The following is a 24603-nucleotide window of genomic DNA, read 5'->3' on the forward strand; positions in this document are numbered from 1 at the left end:
CCCGCCGTTGGTCGCGTTCGTAAACAAAACTAAAACAGAAAATTTGAATTGCGAATATACCACAAAGAAAAACACTAAATTATTGTTTAGGCGTTACGAGAAGGAGGGGGAACACATGCACTCTGCTGAGTAAGGGAGAAAATATAACCACCATCCCTTATTTTTTTCCTTTTTTATTCCCTCGCGTGTCTCGCATGGCTCAAGACCCCCCCCCCCCTTCCCGAGCCAAATAACGCCAGTTATGCAGGTTGAATAAAGGAATGGTCATGGTTTCTCCCAACTGACATATACGGGTCCACACACAGGCCAACATCAATTTATGTGTTCTTTTATTTACAACTTCTCTTCGAGATTTTCGTCTTGTTCATGGCAAATTTTAGTTTACAGCCTACATCTGTAACAGCATGCTGGTACTGTTAGCAGCGACTCGCAGTAAAACTGTCAATTTCTTTATAATACTTTTTAATAACTGCCCTGAAGAGGACTTCATTACAATTGTTGAACGATTTCATTGCAATGCCGGCCAACTATTCTTTGACTGCAAATGAATGATAAAACCAATCCACACCAACGCATATATGATTGACGTAATAACTTCAACTTTCTTTTCTTTTCTTCGAGACGCGAAAATCAGGATGCAACCTATAAGGGCCGTATTTGGCGTACATACGCCTCCGTCGTCACTGAAAGTGTTCGTTTTCTTTACGTGTCGTAGAGAACTACATTTCGACAGCAAAGAAAGCTTAGCCGTTTTTCGGTAACATTTGTTCCATTTTTTGTGAATATAGAACGTCTGCATTCTTGAGAGATGATGTTTGTTCACAGACTAAATCAACGTACTTTTAATCCAGCCGGGTTTCCTTGCAGAATTATCTAAGGCAACGTGTTCTTGCGATGTCCCCAGTCCGCAAGGCCGGGACAAACCCATATATGGAATGTAATCCAGACGATGTTGTTTTCGTTACCAGACCCCCGTTAAGACTCCTCCACACCAACCAGGGGAAAGTTGAGTTAAAATGAAAACCGGGCAGGGCCTGAAAGTCCGACTTCGACCTCGATAATCCACCGACACTTGGACATACCTGACAACAAAACACACATAATACGTTGGCATCGAACTACAGCGTGGGAGACATCGAGTTCGACCTCCGAAGTTTTGCTCAGTCTCAAAAATAATGGACCTAATTGGCTAACTCGATGTTTTACCCAATTCAAACCCTTTGGGAATAAAACCAGGCATTTCCGTTTCAATTAAATGTGAATGCTACATTATCATGAAAATACAATACACAAAAAATCTCTAAGGGGCTATGTCACGTTATTTTAGGGTGTTTAGGAGAATTCAGAAATCTTTAGTTAATTAATCACGAGTTTAAAACTCGAAAATGGTAATGTGGAATCCTTTACGGATAAAATTATCGTTATATCACAAACAAGATGATTCTGAGCAAGAACGACCTGTATCAAGGCCATTTGCCATAAACTTGAAAAATGTCGGGCCAACCTTTTGCAAGATTACTCAAATGCAGTCCTTTTCAATCTTATCCATTTGTGTCTATCCATGCTTCTCTTTCCTTTTGCTGTATTTCTGTTATGTTGTTCAACAGTTGTAAGTGGTTATTGCAATGTTTCATTCTACTTTTTGGCCATTTTGGGAAAATTTTTGCGAAATCAAATCATTTTGCGTGACATAGCCCCTTCAATCCTGGGAGATTTGAATTGGGTACAACATAGAGTTAGTTGATTTGGTCTATTGGGAAGAAAGTGCTACCACTGTAATTTCCTCTTCAAAGAACAATAAACCCTAGGCCCCGTGTCACAACTCTTGTTCCTGTCGGGTGTTAATGAATCCTCACACCAAGGGGGTGTTTACATGATACCGGTACGAGTTTCATTCTGGTAAGAGTTGTCAATTTCATACCGCGTTTACATGGACGACACAAATATTGACACAGGGATGACGCATGAACCAAAACAATAATGGCGTCCAATATTTAGAAATACAACGCATGCGTCAATAGTCCCAGTCCACCACGACTTGACGACTCGTACCGGAATGGGAGTCAATGTAGCGTTTACATGATACCGGCATAACTTTTCATACCGTTATGAGAATTTCGATCCGGTACAACTACCGGGATGAACTCATACCGGTATGAGTTGTACTGGTATAAGATTTTTCACCGGTATCATGTAAACAAATACAGAGCGATAAGTAAGAACCGGGATGAACTCGTACCAGAATGAAACTCGTACCGGTATCATGTAAACACCCCCTAATATAAAAGAGAAGGGTATAGAGTCCACGGTTTTGAGGTCTGGCCTGTCCACTCTAGAAAACGTGGTCTCATGTTGCATGCGCACACGTTGAAACAGCTACGAGTCAAAGCGGATGTGCTAAGTGCTGGAAAATCGGGATTCAGTATCTTTTGGGACAAATTCTCAGTTTTCACGCACGTGGTCATTTAACTTAAACGCTTTTACGGTCTAGGGGAAAAGACACCGGAAAAACTGTAGCTTAATCTCATGGGTGTGGTTAAATGTCGTCGTAGGGTAAAAAAATGGGACCCTGTTAACTATTGTTAAACATACCCCTCTAAAACCTTGGGCAGAATTTCGAAGAAGCTGCTTTCGTGAGGCAGTTGTCTCCGACATTTAAACACTTTTTCAAGTTCGTTTTCATCGGCAAAGTTCCCTTCTGATCTCATGACCCTAACATCTAACTGAAGGTTCGCGTTGAGGTGGAATATCTCCATAATTTCTTCTTGAGACGGCAATTCATCGCGATCCCAAGGGAATAAAATCACATCAATTGGACATTCGCCTTTATTCTCATGAGAGCCAGCTGTGAAAAGAAAACCGTCCATAGTTAACGATGTGTACTAGATGCTAAATGGAGAGATATACTAGTAGCATGACGTGTTTACGGCAAACGGAGAAAGTCAAAAAGAAAAATTCGCCTCTTACTAAAAGTCTAAGAATCTTGTTTCGTTCATTTCTTGCATGTTAACTGTTAATTTTCCCGTCGAGCAGCTTAAACAACTTTCAAGAAGATAATTTCCATTCTTTTCTGCAGTTATGTCGAGATATGCAAAGTAATAAGACGCAAGCGTTTAATAAGCGTCGGGAAGTGTCCCCTCGCGCTTTCTTCAACTGCTGCTCCTCAATTGAGGATAAACTGCTGCCTTTACCTTGACCTAAAATAACGCTAACTGTCCGTTAGCCCCCACAAAGGACTGGAACTACCCAGAGTTCACTAGAGACTTGCTATAAGTAGATTGGGAAAAAGCTCAGTTAATTAAGTATTCGAGCATTCGTCCATTTTCGCGCAGACTCGATTACGGCAAACTGCTTCTTGTCATAAAAGTACTTTTGTCCAGAAATACACCTTATAGGCCATTTCCGAGTTCGCGTCTGCCTCCTCTTCAAAGCGAGTCTAAGTGCGACGTTTTTCTTATGTAAATTAGTTTTCATTTATACAGGGTTCATGCTGGATTTTGTCTGTAAAATTTCAGGAGTATTCCAGGAGTTTTCAATAACCAGGAACTGAGTTTTCAAGGAGTCTTTATAAGAAGATTTCTATGCCGTACATAGTGCTTCAGTGTTTTCTTTGCTGAAAAAGCCTACCTTGATGTTCCTTACCACATCCTGCAAGTTAAGCGCACGCATGGGCATTTTAATTTTTGTGTTTAATGTTTCCCTAATAGTCAATTTTGGGCTCAATTTTTGAAATGTCTCTTTAACTTAGCATGATGCAATCTCAACAATTTTCACCCAAGCAAAAATTCAAGGAATTTTCAAGCAGTTTTCCACAAAATCCTTTTTCTCAAGGGCTTTTCAAGCGCCCTTGAAGTCCAAAATTAAATTCCAGGGCTTTTCAAGTACTTCAAGGAGTAGCACGAACGCTGTTTATATGTAAAGTAGGACTAATTAACATCACAGAGACTTCGCACTTAGACTCGCTTTGAGGCACGCCCAATTTTGATATACAACACGAAGTGTCCCTTTAAATCTAATTATTTCCTTCCTATTTTCAACAATAAGGTAAGGGTAACGGTTAGACATCAAATTTAAAATATAATAGTCTACACTTTTATTCCCCGTTGTTATTTTGCAACCTTAAGACTTAAAAGAAGTGTTTTATCGAAACAAAAAAATCGAACAGGTTCTGAAAATGGCCCACAATGACAAAGTCTTCCCACCCAATAGGCTAAGGTTTTAGCAACTTCCCACCCCAAGCAAAAACACTTTGCTCCAGGCTTCACCCCCTTAAATTCTTGAAGCTCTATTCACTTACTGTACTCTCATCACTACCGCCAGCCGGGGGTACCGTGGTACAAGTAAAGGCACGGTGCTCGGCGCCTGCGGTGTCTTCCTATGCGATCATGGCACACACTGCTCTATATAGTTAAAAAGTAAACTGAAAATTCATTATCTTTAGCAAAACAGCCCTATCTAAAAACATGACTGGTACAGTGAAACGTTGGGCCTTTTCATGAAAGACACGTTTAAGTCGTCGATCTGAAAGGGTCTTCCCATTTTACCGATTTTATGATAGAAAGTGAAGTCGTCGTGACACGACTTAACGTGTCTAACGGTCTTTAGCCCTTTTTCTCACCCAGCCCCCTCCCCCCCCCCCCCCCAAATTTTGTGGTACCTTTTACTGGCTAAGACCTCCACCGAGTAATTACCCACTCAATCATAACCGTCACAAAAAACACCTGGGACTGTTACCCAACAACGAGCGAACAGCGTATACGCATTACAATGTATTGCACAGTTCATTAGCAATAGTGTTGAATGGCCCTTCGATTTGTCTTTCTGATCTACGAAGACCAGAAAGTCTAGCCATATGCGACCAATGGACGAAGCAAAGACTGTGAATTCTCCTCAAATATTTTAAGACCCTGAGTGTTGGTCTGTTGGAATTCAACCTCAGCTGATTAGCAGTGCGTAACGAATCAAAGAAAGGCTGAGCTTAGGAGCTACAAACATGAGAAACAAAACAATAAACAACAGAAAGTTTGAGAAAGAACCCGACGACAGCTCGGAAACCGCGAATGGAAATTATAAATTCACGTATTTCCAATCATTTCGCGATTTCTCCATGTCGATGAATTTCCTTTGTTGTGGCTGGCAGCCAGGTGAAGATTGCTTAACAGGAACTTAAAGCCACGACGAAGGCTACGAGAAAGGGAAACAGCTTAAAACAAGAATATCATTAATTGGTTAAAAGACCCATTTTTGTTCATTTCTTTTCCTTGCTTTGCAAAAAAAAAAAAAAAAAAAAAGACCTTACAAGATCAAATTTGAGGTGATGTGGAGGACGTAAGTTTCAATTTCCGTTCAAACAGCCACACCGTTCATATCAATATTATTCGTAGAATGCTGACAAACACTTTTCACACCGAAGAACTTGGAATGGTTGCGAAATGATTACACAACGTGAAGTAATATTTTGCGGTGCCGTTTTCGTAGTCTTTATCGTCCTTGCTAAAGCTCCTTAACTGACAGCTTTCTCGACGGTTTAAAATTCTGATGTACAAGAAAACTGCTGAGGATTGCATTGGACATCAGCCATCGAAAAAACTTGGGGAAGGTTGAAGTGCTCCGATTCTTGTAAACTATAATGCTACTTACTATATACAATCTCTCGCTCGTAAACTTCATCTTGAAGCTTCTGCAGCTGATAGAGCGCTTCGTACATTGCCTTATAATCATCCACTCTATTTCGGGAATCAGACCCAACCGGGTGAATTATCCCACATTTCCAACGCCTTGGGAACTCTTCAAACAATTCCCCCTCGGATAATGGTTGTACCATCCCTTGGCCCCACCCAAAGAACCACGCACTGCCAAGTTCGTGTAAAATGCCTGTTAGTTCTTCATCGTTGTCGTCGTCGAAGTCGAAGGAATGGTTCATGTAGTTCCTCCAGAAGTAACCTGTCGACAGTAACAACTGAAAGAAGAAAGAACCGGACGTTTTATGCCAGGAGACATACTTGCCTTTGGGGTTAAAATCCCGCTTTTGATTTCTCACGGAAATTGATTTCGAGGGTCCCAAGCTCCAACTCCATTATGCTTGGTAAATGGCCAATTGAAATTCCACATTAAAATTTGGCTGCTAGAGACTCTGCAAGCTTTCGATGCCACCGTGTTTAAACATCAAAGCCAAGGGCATATAAATCACTCAACTACAACTCACCTTCCATTTCTTTGAAACGCACATACAAGTTTGAATGTCTTTAGGTTGTAGAAAAACCATTATTTGATAGAAAACCTCAGGAGCTATTAAGTCGAGGAGACCGGTTCCTTGAGGTTTGAAAAGCTCGAGAGTTCGTGGAGTTAATGGCGTCTTCATTGTTCAATTAATCATCTGATTAATGCCCATAAACGAGACAAAATAAGAAGTATGCCTGCAATGATAAAGACAACACAAAAAGCCATCAACGAAACGAGTTTTCATAACGATGGCGTTGTCAAAGGTCACAAACAATAAGTTAAATGGGAAAACGATCAGAGACTGATTCCAGTTTTAGTTAAAAATACGACTGCTAGCAGTCAGTTGGTTACGAAAGCGAGAGCAGGGGAGAATGACGATGGAGCGAAATGTAGCATTCTCTCCTGTCCTCGGTTGTTCAAAAGGTGGATAACGCTATCCATGGGATAAATCACTATCCAGCGGATAAATACTGGCAAAATTGATTGAGTTATTCAATGGATAGCGCTATCCACCCTTCGAACAACTGTGGCCTAGACTCGCTTCCGTGACTAAAAGGACTCACTGCTGGCAGTCTAGCTAGTTCAATAGAGAGAAAGACATATGGTTTTATGGTAAGAAGCACTTCGCTTTAGTCGTATGATCATCTCTAGATAATTTAAACATATTTGTTCATTAAAACATTATTGCTTTGATTCCATAGATTTTACCGTACGGAAAACTGCTAACAAGCATTTCCATTTCCGCTTAGGGGAGCTAAGTACTTTTGGCAACAAAATTCATGCAATGAGACTTGTGACTGGTTGTCGCTGACAAGCGCGGCATCGCGAAAAATGGAAACAAAAATATACGGCTGACGGAGAAACAAGAATACTGTGTGCGAAGGAAGGTGGGAAATTGTCAGACGAAACATCAAATTTGAACCACACGAATAGGGAGCTCGAGGAAAACGATTTGAGAACGGCGTTGGTCCGCGAAATAAAAAAAGAAAACGAAGGCCAGCAGTCGAAATGGAAAAATTTTGAAGCAGTTAAGAAGTCGTTCCACTGCATCAATTTGCTGCCAAAATTTGAGCTTCCTTCAATTTTCCGCAACATCAGTTAACGCGACTTGCAACACTGGATTTGTTGCCTGACAAGTTGGCCACGAAGCTGGTTAAAGAAGCAACAAATTGTTTCAGCTTGCAAAGAGACAGTGTTGCGCTACAAGTTGAAGGAAATTGTTGCAAAATTGAGAAAACTAGCACTAGCGGAATTTTTCTTTGCTTTCCAAAACAAAAGGGGCCGATTTTTTCGTCAGGATACCGAACAAAAAATCGGGTTTTTCATTTCCTTTTTTTCCGGAACTTAGAAGTTCGTGACAACCCGGCCCTAAATGAAACGTCGGAATTCTTCAATGCAATAACACACACATCAGATATTCACGCATCTTTTACTTGACGGTCCGTAAGCTTCTGCATGCATCTTCAGAAGTGATGGTTAATACAGAACCGGAGTTAAAGCATACAAACAAGATCACTAACTTATTAACTATTAAGCAACAATAGATGTGACAAAAACTAATAGACACAGCTTTTCGCTGCTGACATATTTGTTTAAAGTACGGTCGGCTTTAAATCGTTGATCACCAGTGTCTCCTATATTTTACAGTGAGTCTGGGATCGCCTTTCGCTAAAATTTCAAAATGATCCCATTTTAAATTGTGACAAGTTGATGTAACATGATAAGCAAGAGCCCCACCCTAACCATCTTACATCAACTTGTCACAGTTTAACATGGGATCATTTTGAAATTTTAGCGAAAGGGCCATCCAACACTCACTGTAAAATAAAGGAGACACTGGTGATCAACGATTTAAAGCCGACCTTAAATGAATATGTCAACACCGAAAAGCTGTGCCTTTATTAGTTTTTGTCACCTCTATTGTTACTTCAGTAATAGTTAATAGTCTATAAGTTAGCGATCCTGTATATTTAAACTCCAATTTTGTATTAACCGTCACTTCTGAAGATGTACGCAGAAGCATACGAAACGTCAAGTAAAAGATAATTTCAAATGATGCGTTTATATCTGCTCTTTGTCACCGCTATTTGTGGGTTATTTCTGATAACACTGAGACGGCCAAATCAAAAGAGAATTCTTGAACGTGACAGAATTTACACTAGAGATGGTACATCCGTCCGGGACAAGCTGGACGGCAACCGGAAGGGAAAATTTCGCGTTCCAGGACAGTGGTGTCTCCCAGACGTTTACACTAATCATCTCCAACGGAGAAAAGATACTTAGAAATATTAATGCGGTTGTGTGAAGGAAAGTTAAAAGGGAAAACAGCTCACTTCCGGTTGCCATCCGCATCTCGAATGCTCCCTAAGTTCTGAGGGGAGGTGGGCGGATGTACATAGGCTATGGATCATCCGGTCTGGAAGAAGATACGTCTCTAGCACAAATTTACCGTTTCATAGAGTTTTCCAATAACCGTTTTACAAGAAGATTCTCTAACCCTAACTCTAAAGACGCCAGCATACGTTTCCGTTAACTGTAGAATGTACGATCGCGACACGGTTTCGGGGGTCGAAGAGGAATAATCGGGTTGTTATTGTTTCTGCTCGAAAATTTTCGTTATTCCATTATTCCAGTAAACAATAACTCATTATCCCATTGAAAAAAATTCAACTTACTGCAGACAATATAAGTCGTTATTCCGTTATTCCACCCCACAAAATGGCATTATTCCATCATTCCAACAAAAAAAATTTCCGTTCTTCCTCTTCCTTTCTGTGCACACATCCGACCTTTCCATCATAATCGATCATGAGGCCACACGAACGGTATTTCGAACCGTTTATGCCGGCCAAAAACAAATTTTTAGCTGTAAAAATTGTAGACGCAAGATCTCACGAAAAGTCTCGATATTGCGAAAATTTTCATCACGACTTTGTTGTTGTAAACAACAATTTGGACGATTCCAACCACAGGCTAGGGACGCAATTGCGAAGCCTAGCCAAAACATTTTTTCCACTCGTCCATATCAAGGTCAAGCCCTCGGACAAAAATAAAAGCTATTTTACCTCAAAATTTCAAGAAAAGTGCGATAACAAACCTGTTTTGTATCTGCTCGAAGACTTGTTCGACCATGTACTGTTCCAGTACTATTCCAGACCAGTGAGCACGTGTCGGAACTCAGATATTGCATCCATATATGGAATAAGAACGTGCACGGAAACAATCGTTTATGTTGAAAGCCGGTATATGGGACGGGAGGGTAAGACCTAATATTGAAAAGCCCTGGACATGAATGTGACTTAACAGATTACTGCGCATGGCATGGCACTGCCATTTTGAAGAACTTTTCTAAGTCCTCTGAAGTTGAATATTATCGAAGAGGTAGTAACAGATTTGTGATCATGAGCTCTATTGGGACTGGGGTAGGTTAAGCAACTTTATGCTCCTTCCCTCATTCGGATAATTTTAAACTTGTTAGAACAGATTTCCTTGAAGAATTGTAAAAACGTCTACACATGTGTAGATCTAGATCTCTCTGACGTGACAGTTTTTCAGTTTTTGCTTGTCATAACCTAAACTTCTGTTTCCGTCTATGAACTAACTTTTCCTAAGCACCTAAGAAGCAATGTTTTGAAGAGGCTTGATTGGTGAGCACCAAAGTTAGTTTACAGCTTTATTGTTGTTATTAATTTATTTGCTTTTGTGTATCTGTTGTTTTTTTGCTTAGTACGATCTGTCAGCCTCGCAGTTTTCTCCTGATGGAAGAGTCTTTCAAGTTGAGTATGCTGTTAAGGCTGTTGAGAATAGTGGGTATGTAAAACCTCAGTTTGGAATTTTAGGTCTGAGTATGTATGTAGAAGACTCAGAAGTTATTTTAGGTCTGAGTATGTGTGTAGAAGACTCAGTAATTATTTTAGGTCTAAGTATGTAGAAGACTCAGATTATGTTCACGTATTATTTTATGTGTTAGACATCAAAACATTACATTGCCAAGGCTAAAATACACATTGCAAGGCCTCATGTCATAGAATCAAAAAGGTACAACCCAGCAATAAGTGGTATCTGTGGTGTTACTGTATTTAACTGCCAAAGGACTAGTGTTTCAAGCCACAACACCCTACTCTTCAAAAACAGTTTGTAGATTCCTTAACATCCCATGTTATTAACAGCAAGGGTTGTAAATTGAAAATCAAGCCTTTTGCAGATATCATTACAAAGGCAGCACTTTCTCCTCAGTTATTAATTTTCAAGACCCTGAGTGTTGGACCGGTAGGACTTTATTCAAGTGTGGAGGTATTATTTTATCTTTTAACAAACTACCATGGGGGGAGATCATGGGTTCAAACCCCAACCCATCATCAATAAATAAAGATTGATGATGGGGTGGTCTCCCCCACGGTAGGTTGATTCTCAACCCACTGAGCCCACCAGTCAGCAGTCTTACAGACGTCATGGCTACAACACTGCTACTGTGCATAATTAGGGCACACAAATTTGTGCCATTGGTTTGTATGAAATGGTTTAAAATGAAAATATAATACTATGATTTTTTATCTGTAACAGTCCCAACAGTGACACCATACTGTAGTTTCCATGAGGTTCTTTGTTGGCTGACTTTGAGACCACAATTTTCTTGGGCTATACACAGGATGCGAGGAGACCTTTATGGCTACAAGTTGTTTCCAAAAACAAAACATGTTTGGGTGTGTAACTTAACATGAAATATGGAACTGTGGATTTCATTTTTACAATGATTTTCATGTTGTTATTTTATTCAGGACAATTGTGGGCATAAAAGGGAAAGATGGTGTGGTGTTTGGTGTGGAAAAACTTGTCCTCTCCAAACTGTATGAGTATGGGGCAAATAAACGAATTATACACATAGACAGTCACATTGGAATGGTGAGTGAAGAACAACTGCCATGATAATAGTAATAATAATAATAATAACAGCATGATAATAATACTAATAATAACAACAAAAACAATAATAATAATAATAATAATAAGAAGAAGAAGAAGAAGAAGAAGAAGAAGAATAGCAAAGGTGCTCAGGAAGGTGCTTAATTTATGGGAAGAATAATATTGATTTGCATCGCTGATGCCCCAGGTGTATGGTTTGTGCCTGGCTGACGCACAAAAAGACACAAGCAAAAACTGTGATAAAAGAGACAATAATAATAGCAACCATAACTATAATAGTTCTAAATACATGTAGCAATTACTTTTATGTGCTTACATGTAAACTGTCTGTGAAGTGTTGGACTTGATTCCAACGCTTAACAGGGATGGGGGCCTGGGCCGGGGCCTGCTGCTTGCAGTGCACTAAAAATACTGTGGCCGCTTGGTTTACAATCACACGACCAATTGTTACACTGTAACTCAAACACTTGAGTGATGAAGACATTGAGTGATACCATCAAAATATTTGTGTTTGAATACGGATTGCCCTGAGTCAGTAATTTTGTGGATTAGGTATCTGTTATTAATCTTGACTTTTTTTAGTTTCAAAGTATTGTTTCTTTCTAGGCAGTAGCGGGTCTTATAGCTGATGCAAGACAGGTATTTTTCCATACTGATGACTGCTTTTGCTGATGTCTTTGTATTTCCATATAATTTATTATTTTACGTTAATTTTGAGAATTTGCTTCTTTTAGATTGTGAATGTAGCCAGAAAAGAAGCTGCAGATTTCAGGTCAAGTTATGGTTCTCCAATTCCTCTCAAAGTATGTAATGTTGAGACCCCCTAATAATAATAATAATAATAATAATAATAATAAGAAGAAGAAGAAGAAGAAGAAGAAGAAGAAGAAGAAGAAGAAGAAATAATAAATAATAATTCTCAGAGGTTACCAACACATCATGGCAAAAGCCGTTCATTTGGGAATTTCTTTCTTTTCTCAGAAAAAAATTAGCCTTTTGCATTGATAGCAAAATAGTAAAGTTAATACCAGGCCCCAGTTGTTTGAAGGGTGTTAGGGTTGTTTGAAGGGTGGATAGCGCTATCCACGGGATAAATCACTATCCACTGGATATTAAGCTCAATTGGTTTTGCTAGTGCTTATCCGCTGGATAGTGATTTATCCTGTGGATAGCGCTATCCACCTTTTGAACAACTGAGGCCAGGTATATGTACACTGTAGCTACCGTAGAGTGCCACTGTAAGACATTATACTGTAACTATGAAATGATGCCAACGCTGTCGGCCAAAAATCAACTGTTGTTTATTCTAAACCTGAAGACTTAACACTGAAGAGCAGTTTAATACAACTTTAATTTTGTGTGAAAACAAAAATAATCAAAGCCTTTCCTTGCAAACTATGTTCAGCACAAGTTCAATGATGAAAGGTGAAAATCTGATCAAGTCAATCAGGTATCCTTCATGACACCAAGTGAAAAATAGAGCCTGATAGCAGGACATTGTGAAGAATCCCTCTCAAAGTATCCTGCAATCATAAAATGTGTTTTTTGCTCTAAACAGGTACTTAGTATTGTTGCTGTTGATCGTATCTGTGTACAATACAATAACCAGGCCCTCTGATATTACGCGATGGTGCGATTTCGCACAATCGACCTCAAATTGCATCCGATCGCACAATTCACGAAAAATCGCACAATTCACAAAAGGATGCACAAAATTCATAAAATGTAACATAAATCAACACGTTTCTTAGAAATTCCTGCATAAATACGCCATTTTTAAGATGATTTATCTTGGAAAAAGCCTAAAAAACCTTTGTCACCTTCGATTTCGTAAACATTCGAAGTTCAAGGCTTTATTTTTCATGTCGGGGACCTGGTACGAGTCTCCTTCTATTGGTGCAACACAAACACGCCATTATATACACACCACTGAAATGTTGCCTTCTCTTAGAGAAGAGATTTGTTTCGGCAAAATGTAGTTTCTTTCGTTGAAAACTGATAAAAACTTACTCATGGATAAGTTTGTTGTGAAAACGCTCGCTTTTTCTTCGATGAAGAAGGAAGTTCCCACCTTCCGCCCAATCTGACAGCTGACGATCGAGCAAGAAAGTACCTCACAGGTACGCTCCACGTGGACGATGGACTGATGTTTTTCTGGTCGTGAAATATTAGGGCCTTTTATACGAGAGAAAATAAGCCGCGGCTTACTCTGGCCACGGTGTACAAAATACGCCAAAGGAACTATTTATACGAATATATATTCCCAGGTCAATATAAGCCGCGGCTTGAAAAAGACGTGAACATAGATTTTGTACCATTTATACGGGTTGAACATTGGAGTCTTCTGTAAGCCGCGGCCAGAGAAAGCCGCGGCTTATTTTCTCTGGTATAAATGGGGGTATGGCCCTATTGTGATTGACCATCTTCGAAAGTTCGTGGTTGACAAGCACCTTGATCATTCATTTGGCATGTTAGCTGTGTCCTTTCAACTTTTAACGTGGTGCACCGGTAGTGCAGAAGACCTCTTTTTTTTTTATCCCAACTAATGTCGATCGAGATACATAATTACTGTTCCTTTGTGTTCGAAATGTCTTTAGGGCAGCAAAAAAGTGTTTTTCTCAAGCTGAAACCTTATAAAACAAGCTTAAAATTGCTGAGAAAAAAATCGCACAATTTACATTATTTATCGCATAATTGGCCTCTCTAATCGCACAATCTGCCCCGAAAAAATCGCATAATTTGCATTTTTTAATCGCACCCTATCAGAAGGCCTGAATAACTTTATTTAAGAAGGGAGATGAAATAACCTATTACAGTTTTCTATTGTACGACCCTCAAACAAAGATATAACCCCATCCAAAGTAATAAATAAATTAGTTAAATTATATGCTTACCAGCCTGCAAACACAGACGTATTTCCGGCGGTCGTTGCTACTTTTTCGGAGCAGAGAAACGACTGCCGGGAATACGTCTGCATTCGCAGGCTACATGCTTACAAGTTGGTATAATTATAACAACAACTGTACAAAATTCACATCAGTCAAACAGAAATTACAAGGAAAATTAGATCAATAAATTAATAAAAAATATCATCGTTACAACTACTTATACTGGTAAATCATGCATAAATAAGGCATTAGTAAGGAATTAAGATGTAATCAAAGCCTATTGGTCTTTTTTTCAAATTGACAGTACTTAGTTGACAGAGTGTCTGGATACATTCATGCTCACACATTATACAGTGCTGTGCGACCATTGGGTTGTAGGTAAGTGTGACAATAACCTTTATAGTGTACATGTATCTCCTAGATTAGTTTTGAATGTTTTGAAGTATCCCTTTGTAATCTTTAGTGAAGACCCAGAGGTTTCAATAAAATATTTAGTTAGTGACTGGTTTGAGTGGAATGAACAACTGCTGACATTGTCAAAATGAATTTTTATCTTAGGTTCTTCTGTTACTTGGCCCTTGAAGATGGTTGCTTATGTTACATTCAGTTTCCAATTCATAGTCTGTCAATAGGTTCAGTATTAGACTACATGAACTTGGAAATCACGCAAGTGCATTAGGGCACAATTTACACGTACTTTTCATTATCGGATGTTATTTTTTTGTTGCCAATCTATTGCGTGGTTTGAGTGAGGCACCAGCACTTGGCTAAGTAGCCTGACTTCTAGCTGTTATACACAACAATTGTGGTCTCATTCACACAGAAGCCCTTCAAGCTAATCCTGCCAAGCCGACCACATGCTGGAAAGGTCAGACCGCAACACCGGAAACTCCGTGCCCTACTCTTTTCAAATAGTGTGTGAGATCTTTAACGTCCCACAGAGTTAATGAACAAGGGCTGTGGGACGGGACCACTGGCTTATCGTCCTCATCTGAGAAGACTTGAAAGTCTAACCATTTGCAGATGTAGTTACAAAGGCAGCACTTTCTCCTCGGTTATTTAAGGACGTTCGCGCCCAAATGTTCCCACGTACAGATTTTTTTTAAACTTGCCACGCTGAAAGGTAATGATCTACTTTTGCCAAAAAGGCAAAAAAAATGGGGGGTCACCGTGCTTGTTTTCGAGATCATGAGCTGCACTTTTAGAAGATTGGGTTATTTTAAGACGATCTTAGCTTACAACTGTCAGCAATAAAAAAGCTACATGAGTAAAATATAGATCAGGTAAACATACTCAATTGAACATAACTAAATATAACTGAATTAACCTTTGCAGCTGATGTCTTTTTCTGAGGTGAAATAGACCTTGAAAAACGATACATATTAGTCTAAGAAAGAAAACTTCGGTCGCACAAGAGCATAAAAGGCGAAATAATTTATTTGCAACTTCTCACACACAGATTTCTTTTGTTTTTTGTTAAAATGGACAAAATCAGAAACGGAAGTGATCTACAGAAAGAAAAATAGGGGTCACCAAGCATTCAAGAGTGTAAAATCGCTGCGAAGTTCTCAAAGCGATGGTATATTTGCACTGTCACGTCATTGCGTGACATTTCCGAGAAGACCTGGGTCCACAGCTATCCCATGATGCCACACGCTTTTATGTTCCATTCTTGTGGAAAATGTTTGCACCTTCGGCATCGTGTTTACTTTCATGGTCTGCGATGCATGAAAAAATGCGCAGTAGCAATGGGCGCTACCCTGAGTGTTAGTCCGGCTGGAGTTGAACTCACGACCTCCCGCGTGACAGCCCGGTGCTCAACCAACTGAGCCACCGGTGCGCAGTGTGATCAACATTTTGGCTTTTTGAGCCTCACAGATGCTTTAGGGCTAAAAGATTCATGATCATTGGATCATTAAAAACCTGGACTGTCATGGAAATTGATAGATTTGATTTTTTGGCTTAGAATTACAACCAAGGTACAGTGTATTGTGGGTGCTAAGGTTGGGGCTAAGATTGGTGCTAAGATTGGGTTGAGGTTGGGTTGAGATTGGATTGAGGTTGGTGCTAAGATTGGGGCAGGGGACAATGCCAAAAAACCACTAGATTGGTAAGAGGTATTTAGAGTGTTTTTGTTTGCTCCAGTATTTGTCAAAGTTCCTTGATTTATGGCTGTTTCTGTTTTACTGTGGCATTACATGGTCGTGTACACCATGCGCCTTTTCCCGACATTACTACAAAAGCCAATCTCATATTGCTGGAGAGAATAAGTCAGACTACAACTCCTACTGCTCTTTGTGAACAGTGAGTGTTTTTTAACATCCCAGAATTTACAAAATTAATAAGGATTGTGAGACAGGGTCTATTGATTAAAGCCAGTATACAAGTATTAATGATAATCTTTTGCTGTTTCAGTGTGTTGTTGAGTTCTCACAGTCCTGATGGCCCTGAATTGTACATGATTGATCCATCTGGGGTGTCATGGGTAGGTTCTATTAAGGAAAACTGCACTCAGCAATAACAACACTCACTTAATTTAAACAAGCTACTGTATGTTGGGAGGCTGTGGTAGAAACTGTAAACAGCAGTTGGACTGTAGGATTTATAACAGGTTGTTGAATACCAGTTGTGTGCATTTCCCATGGAAAACCACACCCATGCTTTTGTGTTTAATTGTCTAATGACATTTGTAGAATCAAGGTGATGTAAGAATATTAACTATTATTTTGGAGCTTCTGGAATAAATTACATCCATATAATTTATTTTTTTATCACTCACTGAGGAGGAAAAAACAGCTTTTGCTGGATGGCTTCAGACAAATCTAATAATTATGCCCTAATTTTTCATATTACTCTACTCCAACCATCAATATTGACAGTGACTTTTTCTATTTTTAGGGATATCATGGTTGTTCAATAGGGAAAGCCAGACAGGCTGCTAAGACAGAAATAGAAAAATTAAAGGTGAGATCATGTGACAGCTTTGTGCACCCTAGCCTGTGTGCAGGCCGCTCAGGCGGCTCGAGGGTTCCCTCAAGCTGGCTAAGAGGCCTGCTCGCAGGCAAGGGTCCTCATGTTTGATCATCCTCTTGCTGACTTCTCAAGAAATTCTACCGTAAGCCCATTTGTGTGAAAGTTCATGCAAGGTCAGCTTATTTTAGAAACAAAAGCAAACCATCTCTTGTAACCTGGGTCTTCTGGTCAAATGGTCTTTACAAAGGTAATCATGTCTGTTGTTACATGTATATCCATTGCCTGACCTGCCCCGCAAACCTTACCTTTATGTATTTAAGTAATAATTTTGTAGCATTTTGTAGCTGCCTTCCTGGTCTCTTCAAAGTTTTCTGCTGCAGTCTCGTGCAGAGAGGCCTGGAGAGTCACCGTCAAGACTGCAGCAGAAAACTTTGAAGAGACCAGGAAGACAGCGGCAGCCGAGAAGCACCAAAGCCAACCACCAACCGACTCACTACGTGTGCCCGAACTGCTTGCGAGCATGCCGGTCCAGAATCGGCCTGCACAGTCATCTCAGAGCATGTCGCAGGGCATCAACCTCTTCCCAGTGATCTTCGCAAGTGCAGAAATGGTCATCATCATCAGTTGGTTTTGGAGTATTTGCAAGTTTCCATTTAGTAATCCCTGTATTCATTTTTTTCCTGGCAAGATTTGAATTGTTATTGTTTCATATTAAGTTGTGGTTGTACATGTATCATAACGGTCTGACTGTATTTCTTCAACTTTGCATGGTTCCCAGTTGCATGTGAAGTTTTCTTCTCATAAACGATACATGAGAAGAAAGATTTTGTATTGTCTCCAAGTTGCTTTGGATATTGAACTTAAAATCTGATTTGGCTAATATTATAGTATTTTGGTTTGTTGCACAGATGAAAGACATGACATGCGAAGAACTTGTAAAAGAAGTGGCAAAAATGTAGGTTGGACCAATTTTATTCTTTGAGCTCCCTGGAGACTAGACACTTTTAAAACCGAAAACTCCTTTCCTTTCCTTTCTTTCATGTAGTATCAAACTACGTCCAAGATTCTTTGTCTTGCTTTACTGTATTTTTGGCATAGTTTTTCCCATAACTTCTGAAGCAAAAGGGGAAAAAAGAAATATCTTGCTATACTCACCAAAAAAAAGTAAAATTTAAATATGAGGAGCTCACAGCAAGTTCATTAAAAGGAAAAAAAATAGTGGCTTGTAACTATTAGGACTGTGCTATTGCTGTACCTGCAGTTGATCTTAGATGCCTTAATATGAATAAAATAATTATGACTCATCCATGCTGTACACGATCAACAGAATTTATGTTGTACACGATGAAGTCAAGGACAAGAACTTTGAGTTAGAGCTAAGCTGGATTGGAGAAGGTGAGTGGTTTGCCTTTTCATTAACATTACTTTGTAGCCACTGTAGCTAGCTGGATTAAGCTGGGCATATTGAACAAGTTGCAAAGCTTTTTGTAAAGTGAATACTGGGGTCTCGAGCCATTCTCTTGTTGCTATTGCCCTATATGAAACAGCTCAATTTTCGCGAGACAAGACTCTCGTCTCGCGAGAGGGTGGTAACTTACTTTTGAGCGGTACTGTACCTATTAATCCTATCAGCTGAACATTCTGTTGATATTAACTTTTCTCTCTTGTGTGTATGTTTGAGATTGGTAAAATGACTTGGTCTGTGTTTGATCCTTTCAGTTACCAATGGTAAACATGAGTGGGTACCAAAGGAGATTGCAGATGCTGCAGAAAAATATGCAAAGGTTGGTGTTTACAAAAGCAACCTTTTCATTAAGTTATGATTGTGACAGCAAGTATGCCTCCAAATCTAAAGCGCATAGTCATAACTGAGAAATCCTGCTCTCAATTTTACTCTTCCTCGTACATCTACGTAAGTGTAAATTCTAAAAAATTGCTAATGATTTATGCTTTAGCTCACCAGAAGCCCGTAAGGTGTCATTGCCAAGCTGGCTGGTGACATTATTCTTGCTGAAGAGAATAGGCCAGACTTCGTCACCCGGAACTATGTACCCTTCTCTTGGCAGTTATTAGTGTGTGGGTTCTTTTAACATCCATCAGAGTTCTGTAAACGAGGGTCATGAGATGGGGCCTCTAGTTTATAGTCCTCATTCAAGAAGACCTGAAAGTCTAAGTCTAACCATGTTGCAGATGTGATTAGAAAGGCATGCTGCTCTTTCTCCTCTGTTATTAAAAGACCCTGAGTGTCGTTCCCACCCGGGTTTGTCCCTGCAACCTCCTGTACAGTATTATGGCGCTCAACCATTCAGTGCTGATCATTAGTTTCATTTACACCTGTAGTTGTTAACATTCTTTCCAAAGAATCAAGTGGTGCTTTATGGGTATTCCACACTTGTACAGATGCTACACAGCTCTTGGTAATGTTTTATTTAATTGGGACGATAATTATAGGGTGTGGTGGGGTCCATTTTCACTGTTGTGTATATATAATATTATGGGTATTATAAGGTTTATTTTTTGCTGAACCAATGCCAAGAGCCATTGTAACTGAAAAATGTCAAGGGTTCATGGTATATTTCCCTCATTAAAACACCTTGGCCAATTATTATTTGCAGGAATCTCTCGAAGAGGAGTCTAGCTCCGAAGATGAAGATTAAAGTTGAAACTCCCTTTCTGTACATTGCTAACTACTGTAATAAAAAGAATTTACGAAGTCAAATTTACTGTTATTTTGTATTCCCTTGCAAATTATCTTTTGTTTTAACAGTCTGCTGCAATTTTTGAATGCAAGGAATTAATCCAGAGAATAGTCACAGTCACTCAGACACTTATTGTTGAGGAAAGAAATCAGCTAGGGCTTTCTCAAGTGATAACTTTTCCTATACTTGTCATTTGGACCTGTCAAACCAATTTTGAACAATTGCAACCAGTAACTAAGTGGAACGGTTGATTCCAATGTAACACAACTTGTCAAGTGAAAGAATTGCCAGTATTTTACATTAAAATGTAAAGGAGAGGGAATGAAAGCAAACAGAGCTAGAAATTGTGTATGGTCCTTTATTACAATGATCCTACATTGAACACTAACTGACTATGGCCCTGTTGAAATTTCAATTTAAAAGTTTAAAACAAAAACTCTGCCATCTCATTCCTTGATAGCAATGGATTCATTCCATCTTGTCTTTTCAAGACAAAAAAATGGCTTTGTTTCATTCTCTTTTAAATTAAAAAATCACATGATCTCTGATGCACAAAACAATGAGTTAAATTGAAGACATTTTAAAACTTGTCCAAGATTAATAAAAAGCTGAGAACACAGAGAACCTCGATGCATCTGATGTCTACAACCTTGGCAGTTTTTGTACCATTTCTTCTGAAGTTCTCATTCACGTTTCTCTTAAAAGAAGAAAATAATACCCCACATTGCATGAAAGTTCATTCGTTCCTTTGGTACTTCAAAATGCAAACTGCGCCACCATCATCCAATTACATGTATTACTGGCTAAAATGAGTAAAAAAAAAAAATAACGTATCTTGAGTGTTACAGATTAAAAAATGTTACCTGCGGTTCATGTAACTTTAGTCTAAGCGTCACCTAAAATGACTTTTTTTAACCTCGAGTGGGCAACTATTTTGGATACAACTCCAAAACTACTTTTCTCTACTTTACTAAGGAGTTACAGAAAATGAAAGATAAAATAGGACCATACTGGTAACTAAAATTGAATTTCCGTGGGTGTGTTTCCTTGACAGCGTTTCTTGATAGCGGACACAATCCTGGAGGGAATAAGCACACCAAGGAGGTTAATGATAACGATTATAAGAACTATGGTTTGAATCCAGGGGTTTCATACCTTGATGGAATTTGATCGTCTGGGTATAAGTAATCCTGAGAAGACATGTCAGCAATCATCTTCAGAGTCTAGTGACAGTTTACTATGTTGCTCTCTCTGTCACTTAACTCTGAAGATGACTTCCACTCGGGTTGTCGAAACATCAGTCACTACCAACAGTCTTTGTTAGAAATACTTTTACCCGAACGATCAAGAACATGAGAACTGAAGAGTTTTTAACATGCCCCTAGCGTCAGCACCTGAAATATGCCAATTATGTACATTTTCAAGACATTTTGCCAAAAATGGCAGTAATTATTTCTCAGGTGATCATGTGCAGCTATTAGTGGAAAAATCCCCTGAAGTGTTTCTAAACTAGCGATCCGAATTGAAGTGGTATTTTTCTAAAGACACTGTGATGCTGCATTACTGGGGAGTGAATATTCCAGTTTACTCCGACAAGAGGCCAATGCTCGTCAGCTCACAATTTTTATATTGTTAAGGTAAATTACCTTTATAAACTTGGTCAACATTTTTTTATCAAAATGTCAGCAAGCACCAAGATAGAAAGATGGATAGATACAAAGACAAGAACTTTTCCAAAAATTATAATTACAGGGCTCGAAATAATTTCTGGAGAGTCTCCGGACACGATGACCGGCCAAATTCATTTTAGCTTGGACACGTACCGTTTCTGGCCTGTCAAATTATATGAAATAAATAACTCTCAAAACAGGGGCCCATGAACCAAAACTGGCGTTATATATTTCCAAAAAAGTTGTTGCTTACAGCTTATAGCACTTTAAAGCACTCGTTGTCAGCAGCGGTTCTTGTTGCATTTCACCCAGGATTTCAGATCAAAGTTCCGCAAATGACAATACACAGCGACTTGCTACAACTGAACAGCATGGAAATTTTAATTTATTTCATTTTCAAAACGATCAAATGTGACCGGTCAACATGATTGGCAAGACGAAAGGTTGACCGGTCAACTCCAAAATCAGTTCGGACATTGTCCGTTGACTGGCCGTTATTTCAAGCCCTGTAATTATGTAAAAATAATCATTATATTATTAATTACCATACTATTATTATTAATTATTATTACTATTATTATTCTTATTATTGAAAGTATTACATCAGTTAACCCATTGACCACTAGGAGTGAGACAAAGATTTTATTGTCTAATGCCAGACTTTTTACTGGTCATTTTACTCGGGGTTAGCAGGAGTCAATAGGTTAAATATCAAAATATTGGGTGACCCACACCACTGGCAAAAAAAAACACTTTAAACTTACACGTCAGGAGAGATCCTCTCCTCACACAGGTTTGAAAGCGCATATACATGGCGAAGAGCATAATCAACCTGCAAAACAAGTAGCAATGATGACTTGTGCTAAGTGTTGGCGAGGTGAAACTTTTTTTAAGTGTCCAGACATTCAGAATTCATTCAAATTTAATAAAACAACAAGTACCCATAGGAAATGCGATTGGTCACAACCAATGCAAGTTGGCTCTACATGCCATGTCACTCTTGGATTTATTCAACAGGCTTAGAAATGTGAATAACTTGGCACGAGAGATTGTAAAAAAAAAAGTAATGTTTTCCCACATTTTGCGCACAGTTGACATGGTGATATATGCAGGGTAGGAAGTTGATTAATTTTAATAAAGGGATGTGCCATTGTTTCTGTTCTTTTTCAAAGCTCCTTCTCAACCCGATTAATCTGCTTGGGTCAAAACTTAGAGTCATCCATCTGGCTTGAATTGACGGTCCAAAACATGTTTTATGATGTGTGGTAAGGCACACACATTCTTTGTCAGGTAAGAACAGCTTTACCTGTCCCAGATTGTAGCAGGTCTCAGAGAAGGTTTCAACAGCTTTCTTGTAACAGTCAAAATCATGAGGATATGCATGATTCTTTAGAACTCGCATCTTCTGCTCCTCAGATGTGACACTTTGTTTCACAATGTCCTCCATGGTCTTGCTGATATTTAACCTGAGCAGATATAGTTGTTTTATTTTGTAGTCAATCTTTTTTTGTTCTGCAGGTCGAGCATCACGAAGCTGATTCTTGAGAATGTAAAGTTGAACATCTGGAGCAGGAACAGCATCAGTCTTAAAAGAAACACAAACAACAGTTCTTTCAATAAGTTGTTTTTCAATTCAACTCTAAATTTATTAACTTCTGACAAGTGTGACAAAACTAGGCAAAACTGTGCAACAGAGCAGGACTCCAACAGACAATGCACTGTAGTGAAATAATGCACAATTGCACAATAGATTGCAATTTTGAGAATGAAGGAAAACCCATAGAGTAGAGGTGTGGTTGACAGCTCCAATTCCAGCCTGGCTTTAAAGCAAAGCATACAGCACAGGGTAGTCCCAGATAGCTATTAATACAGATGTCTTAGTACAGGTCAGTTTAGACCCCCTTTCCAATGCCATGAACCAGCACCCCATCCCCTGCCCCCTAAATTTCTAGAAAACCAGCTGTGTTCTCAAATTGTAGGACTTCTTTCTTTCCAAGGATTGGAGATTCCTTCTACTGAGCTGTTGTACTGCACTGATGTTCATAAAAACAAAATTAACACAAAAGATAACCAGTTCTTACAATTGGTTCACTATGGTAATCGTCTGGAGAGATTCCTTTGCCATAATCATCTCCATCACCTTGGTAGTCACCAATATCTTCGTTGTCAAAAGCCTATCACAAATGATGAACACATGCAGTCAGTATAGAAGACAGACTGCGGACCTGGACTGTGGACTGGGTATAGCTGATTTTCACTGTCACACCATCATCAAAAACATTCAACAAATAAAGTCAAGAATCAAAAGAGACAAGAGAAGATGAATGTTCAAACAGTCTCCAAAAGGTTCAGGTCTGTGCAATGTTTCAGGTGGAAGATATTCGAAAAAATGTTTTGTGCCTGAAGGCTCGTAAACATCTATGTGAGTACTTATTCTCACACGAGGACTGTTCAGATTGCAAAATCTCAGCTGATAATTAAGTCACTTTTTTAACCTATGTGACAGCATTCTTGGCCACAATTCTAATATCGTGTCACTCATCAAAGCTTAGAAATTCAACCTTGCTTTATCACAAAACGAAAAACTGGGGATCAATCCTGGGAACAGGATTCCTATCAAACTGAAAATTTGTGAAAAGACCTGTATGTTTGTACATTGTGTTCACTCCCTCTCCCCAGCTTTGCTGATCCAAGGGAAAATAATTAAGACTGGGAACAGGATTGATTCCAATAAATTGACAAGGGAGAATGCTTGAGACTTGCAAAAATTGTACAAATAGATGCTCATGAAGAAAGACAATGATGAACATACTGTAACATGTAGTTTAAGACTCAAGAAACAATCATAACCAAGACTTGATTAAACGCACCATGTCTCCATACTTCATGACATGGCTTGTATTGGTTTCCTTCTTAACAATTTCAAACTGCTTCAAGAGTGATTCCTTAGATAAATCAACCTAGAACAGAAAACAATAGAAATGACAGAAAAAGGAATGAAATGTACAGTAATACTTTGGTAGAAGCAAAGATGACATTGTGATTTAAACAGATACAAGAAAGATACAAAAATGCTTTCTTGTGGAAGTCACATATACAGCTTTAAATGCAGTTACATGTAGGCATGCATCAAAAAATTTAATGCAGCCAAGCAGGGAGATGAACCAGATACTTCCAAAAACAGCTTTGAGTTACGTGTTTTTTTTCTGTCTGTCCAAGAGGGACATA

General features: G+C 39.0%; 3 protein-coding genes across 4 annotated transcripts in view; 1 reads left to right on the forward strand and 2 right to left on the reverse strand.

Moving 5' to 3' along the window:
* Positions 1-312: 312 nt before the first annotated feature.
* On the reverse strand, positions 313-9380 carry LOC137979133 (uncharacterized). Its single transcript, XM_068826323.1, has 5 exons — positions 9320-9380; positions 6206-6416; positions 5641-5959; positions 2593-2845; positions 313-1082 (listed from the first exon to the last, which is right to left on the reverse strand). The coding sequence occupies exons 2-5, from the start codon at positions 6359-6361 to the stop codon at positions 962-964; spliced, it is 849 nt and encodes a 282-aa protein (XP_068682424.1). The 5' UTR covers positions 6362-6416; positions 9320-9380; the 3' UTR covers positions 313-961.
* Positions 9381-9526: 146 nt separating this feature from the next.
* On the forward strand, positions 9527-19725 carry LOC137980021 (proteasome subunit alpha type-3-like). Its single transcript, XM_068827342.1, has 12 exons — positions 9527-9644; positions 9950-10032; positions 11001-11124; positions 11752-11784; positions 11880-11948; positions 14338-14411; positions 16449-16518; positions 16932-16997; positions 17915-17961; positions 18334-18401; positions 18726-18790; positions 19622-19725. The coding sequence occupies exons 1-12, from the start codon at positions 9624-9626 to the stop codon at positions 19661-19663; spliced, it is 762 nt and encodes a 253-aa protein (XP_068683443.1). The 5' UTR covers positions 9527-9623; the 3' UTR covers positions 19664-19725.
* A 318-nt stretch (positions 19726-20043) lies between these two features.
* LOC137980020 (legumain-like) overlaps positions 20044-24603 on the reverse strand; it is a 22156-nt gene continuing 17596 nt past the window's right edge. Inside the window, exons 10-15 of one of the 2 annotated variants that reach the window (XM_068827341.1) lie at positions 24246-24335; positions 23457-23549; positions 22682-22960; positions 22140-22207; positions 20717-20783; positions 20044-20508 (exon numbers count right to left, since the gene is read on the reverse strand). In XM_068827341.1, coding sequence (XP_068683442.1) covers positions 20723-20783; positions 22140-22207; positions 22682-22960; positions 23457-23549; positions 24246-24335 — 591 coding nt within the window. In that variant the 3' untranslated portion in view covers positions 20044-20508; positions 20717-20722. Of the gene's footprint in view, positions 20784-22139; positions 22208-22681; positions 22961-23456; positions 23550-24245; positions 24336-24603 lie in introns of both variants that reach the window. The other variant, XM_068827340.1, reaches the window with a different exon arrangement.

This window comes from Montipora foliosa, chromosome 12 (assembly GCF_036669935.1).
Source record: "Montipora foliosa isolate CH-2021 chromosome 12, ASM3666993v2, whole genome shotgun sequence".
NCBI classification, from domain to species: Eukaryota; Metazoa; Cnidaria; class Anthozoa; order Scleractinia; family Acroporidae; genus Montipora; species Montipora foliosa.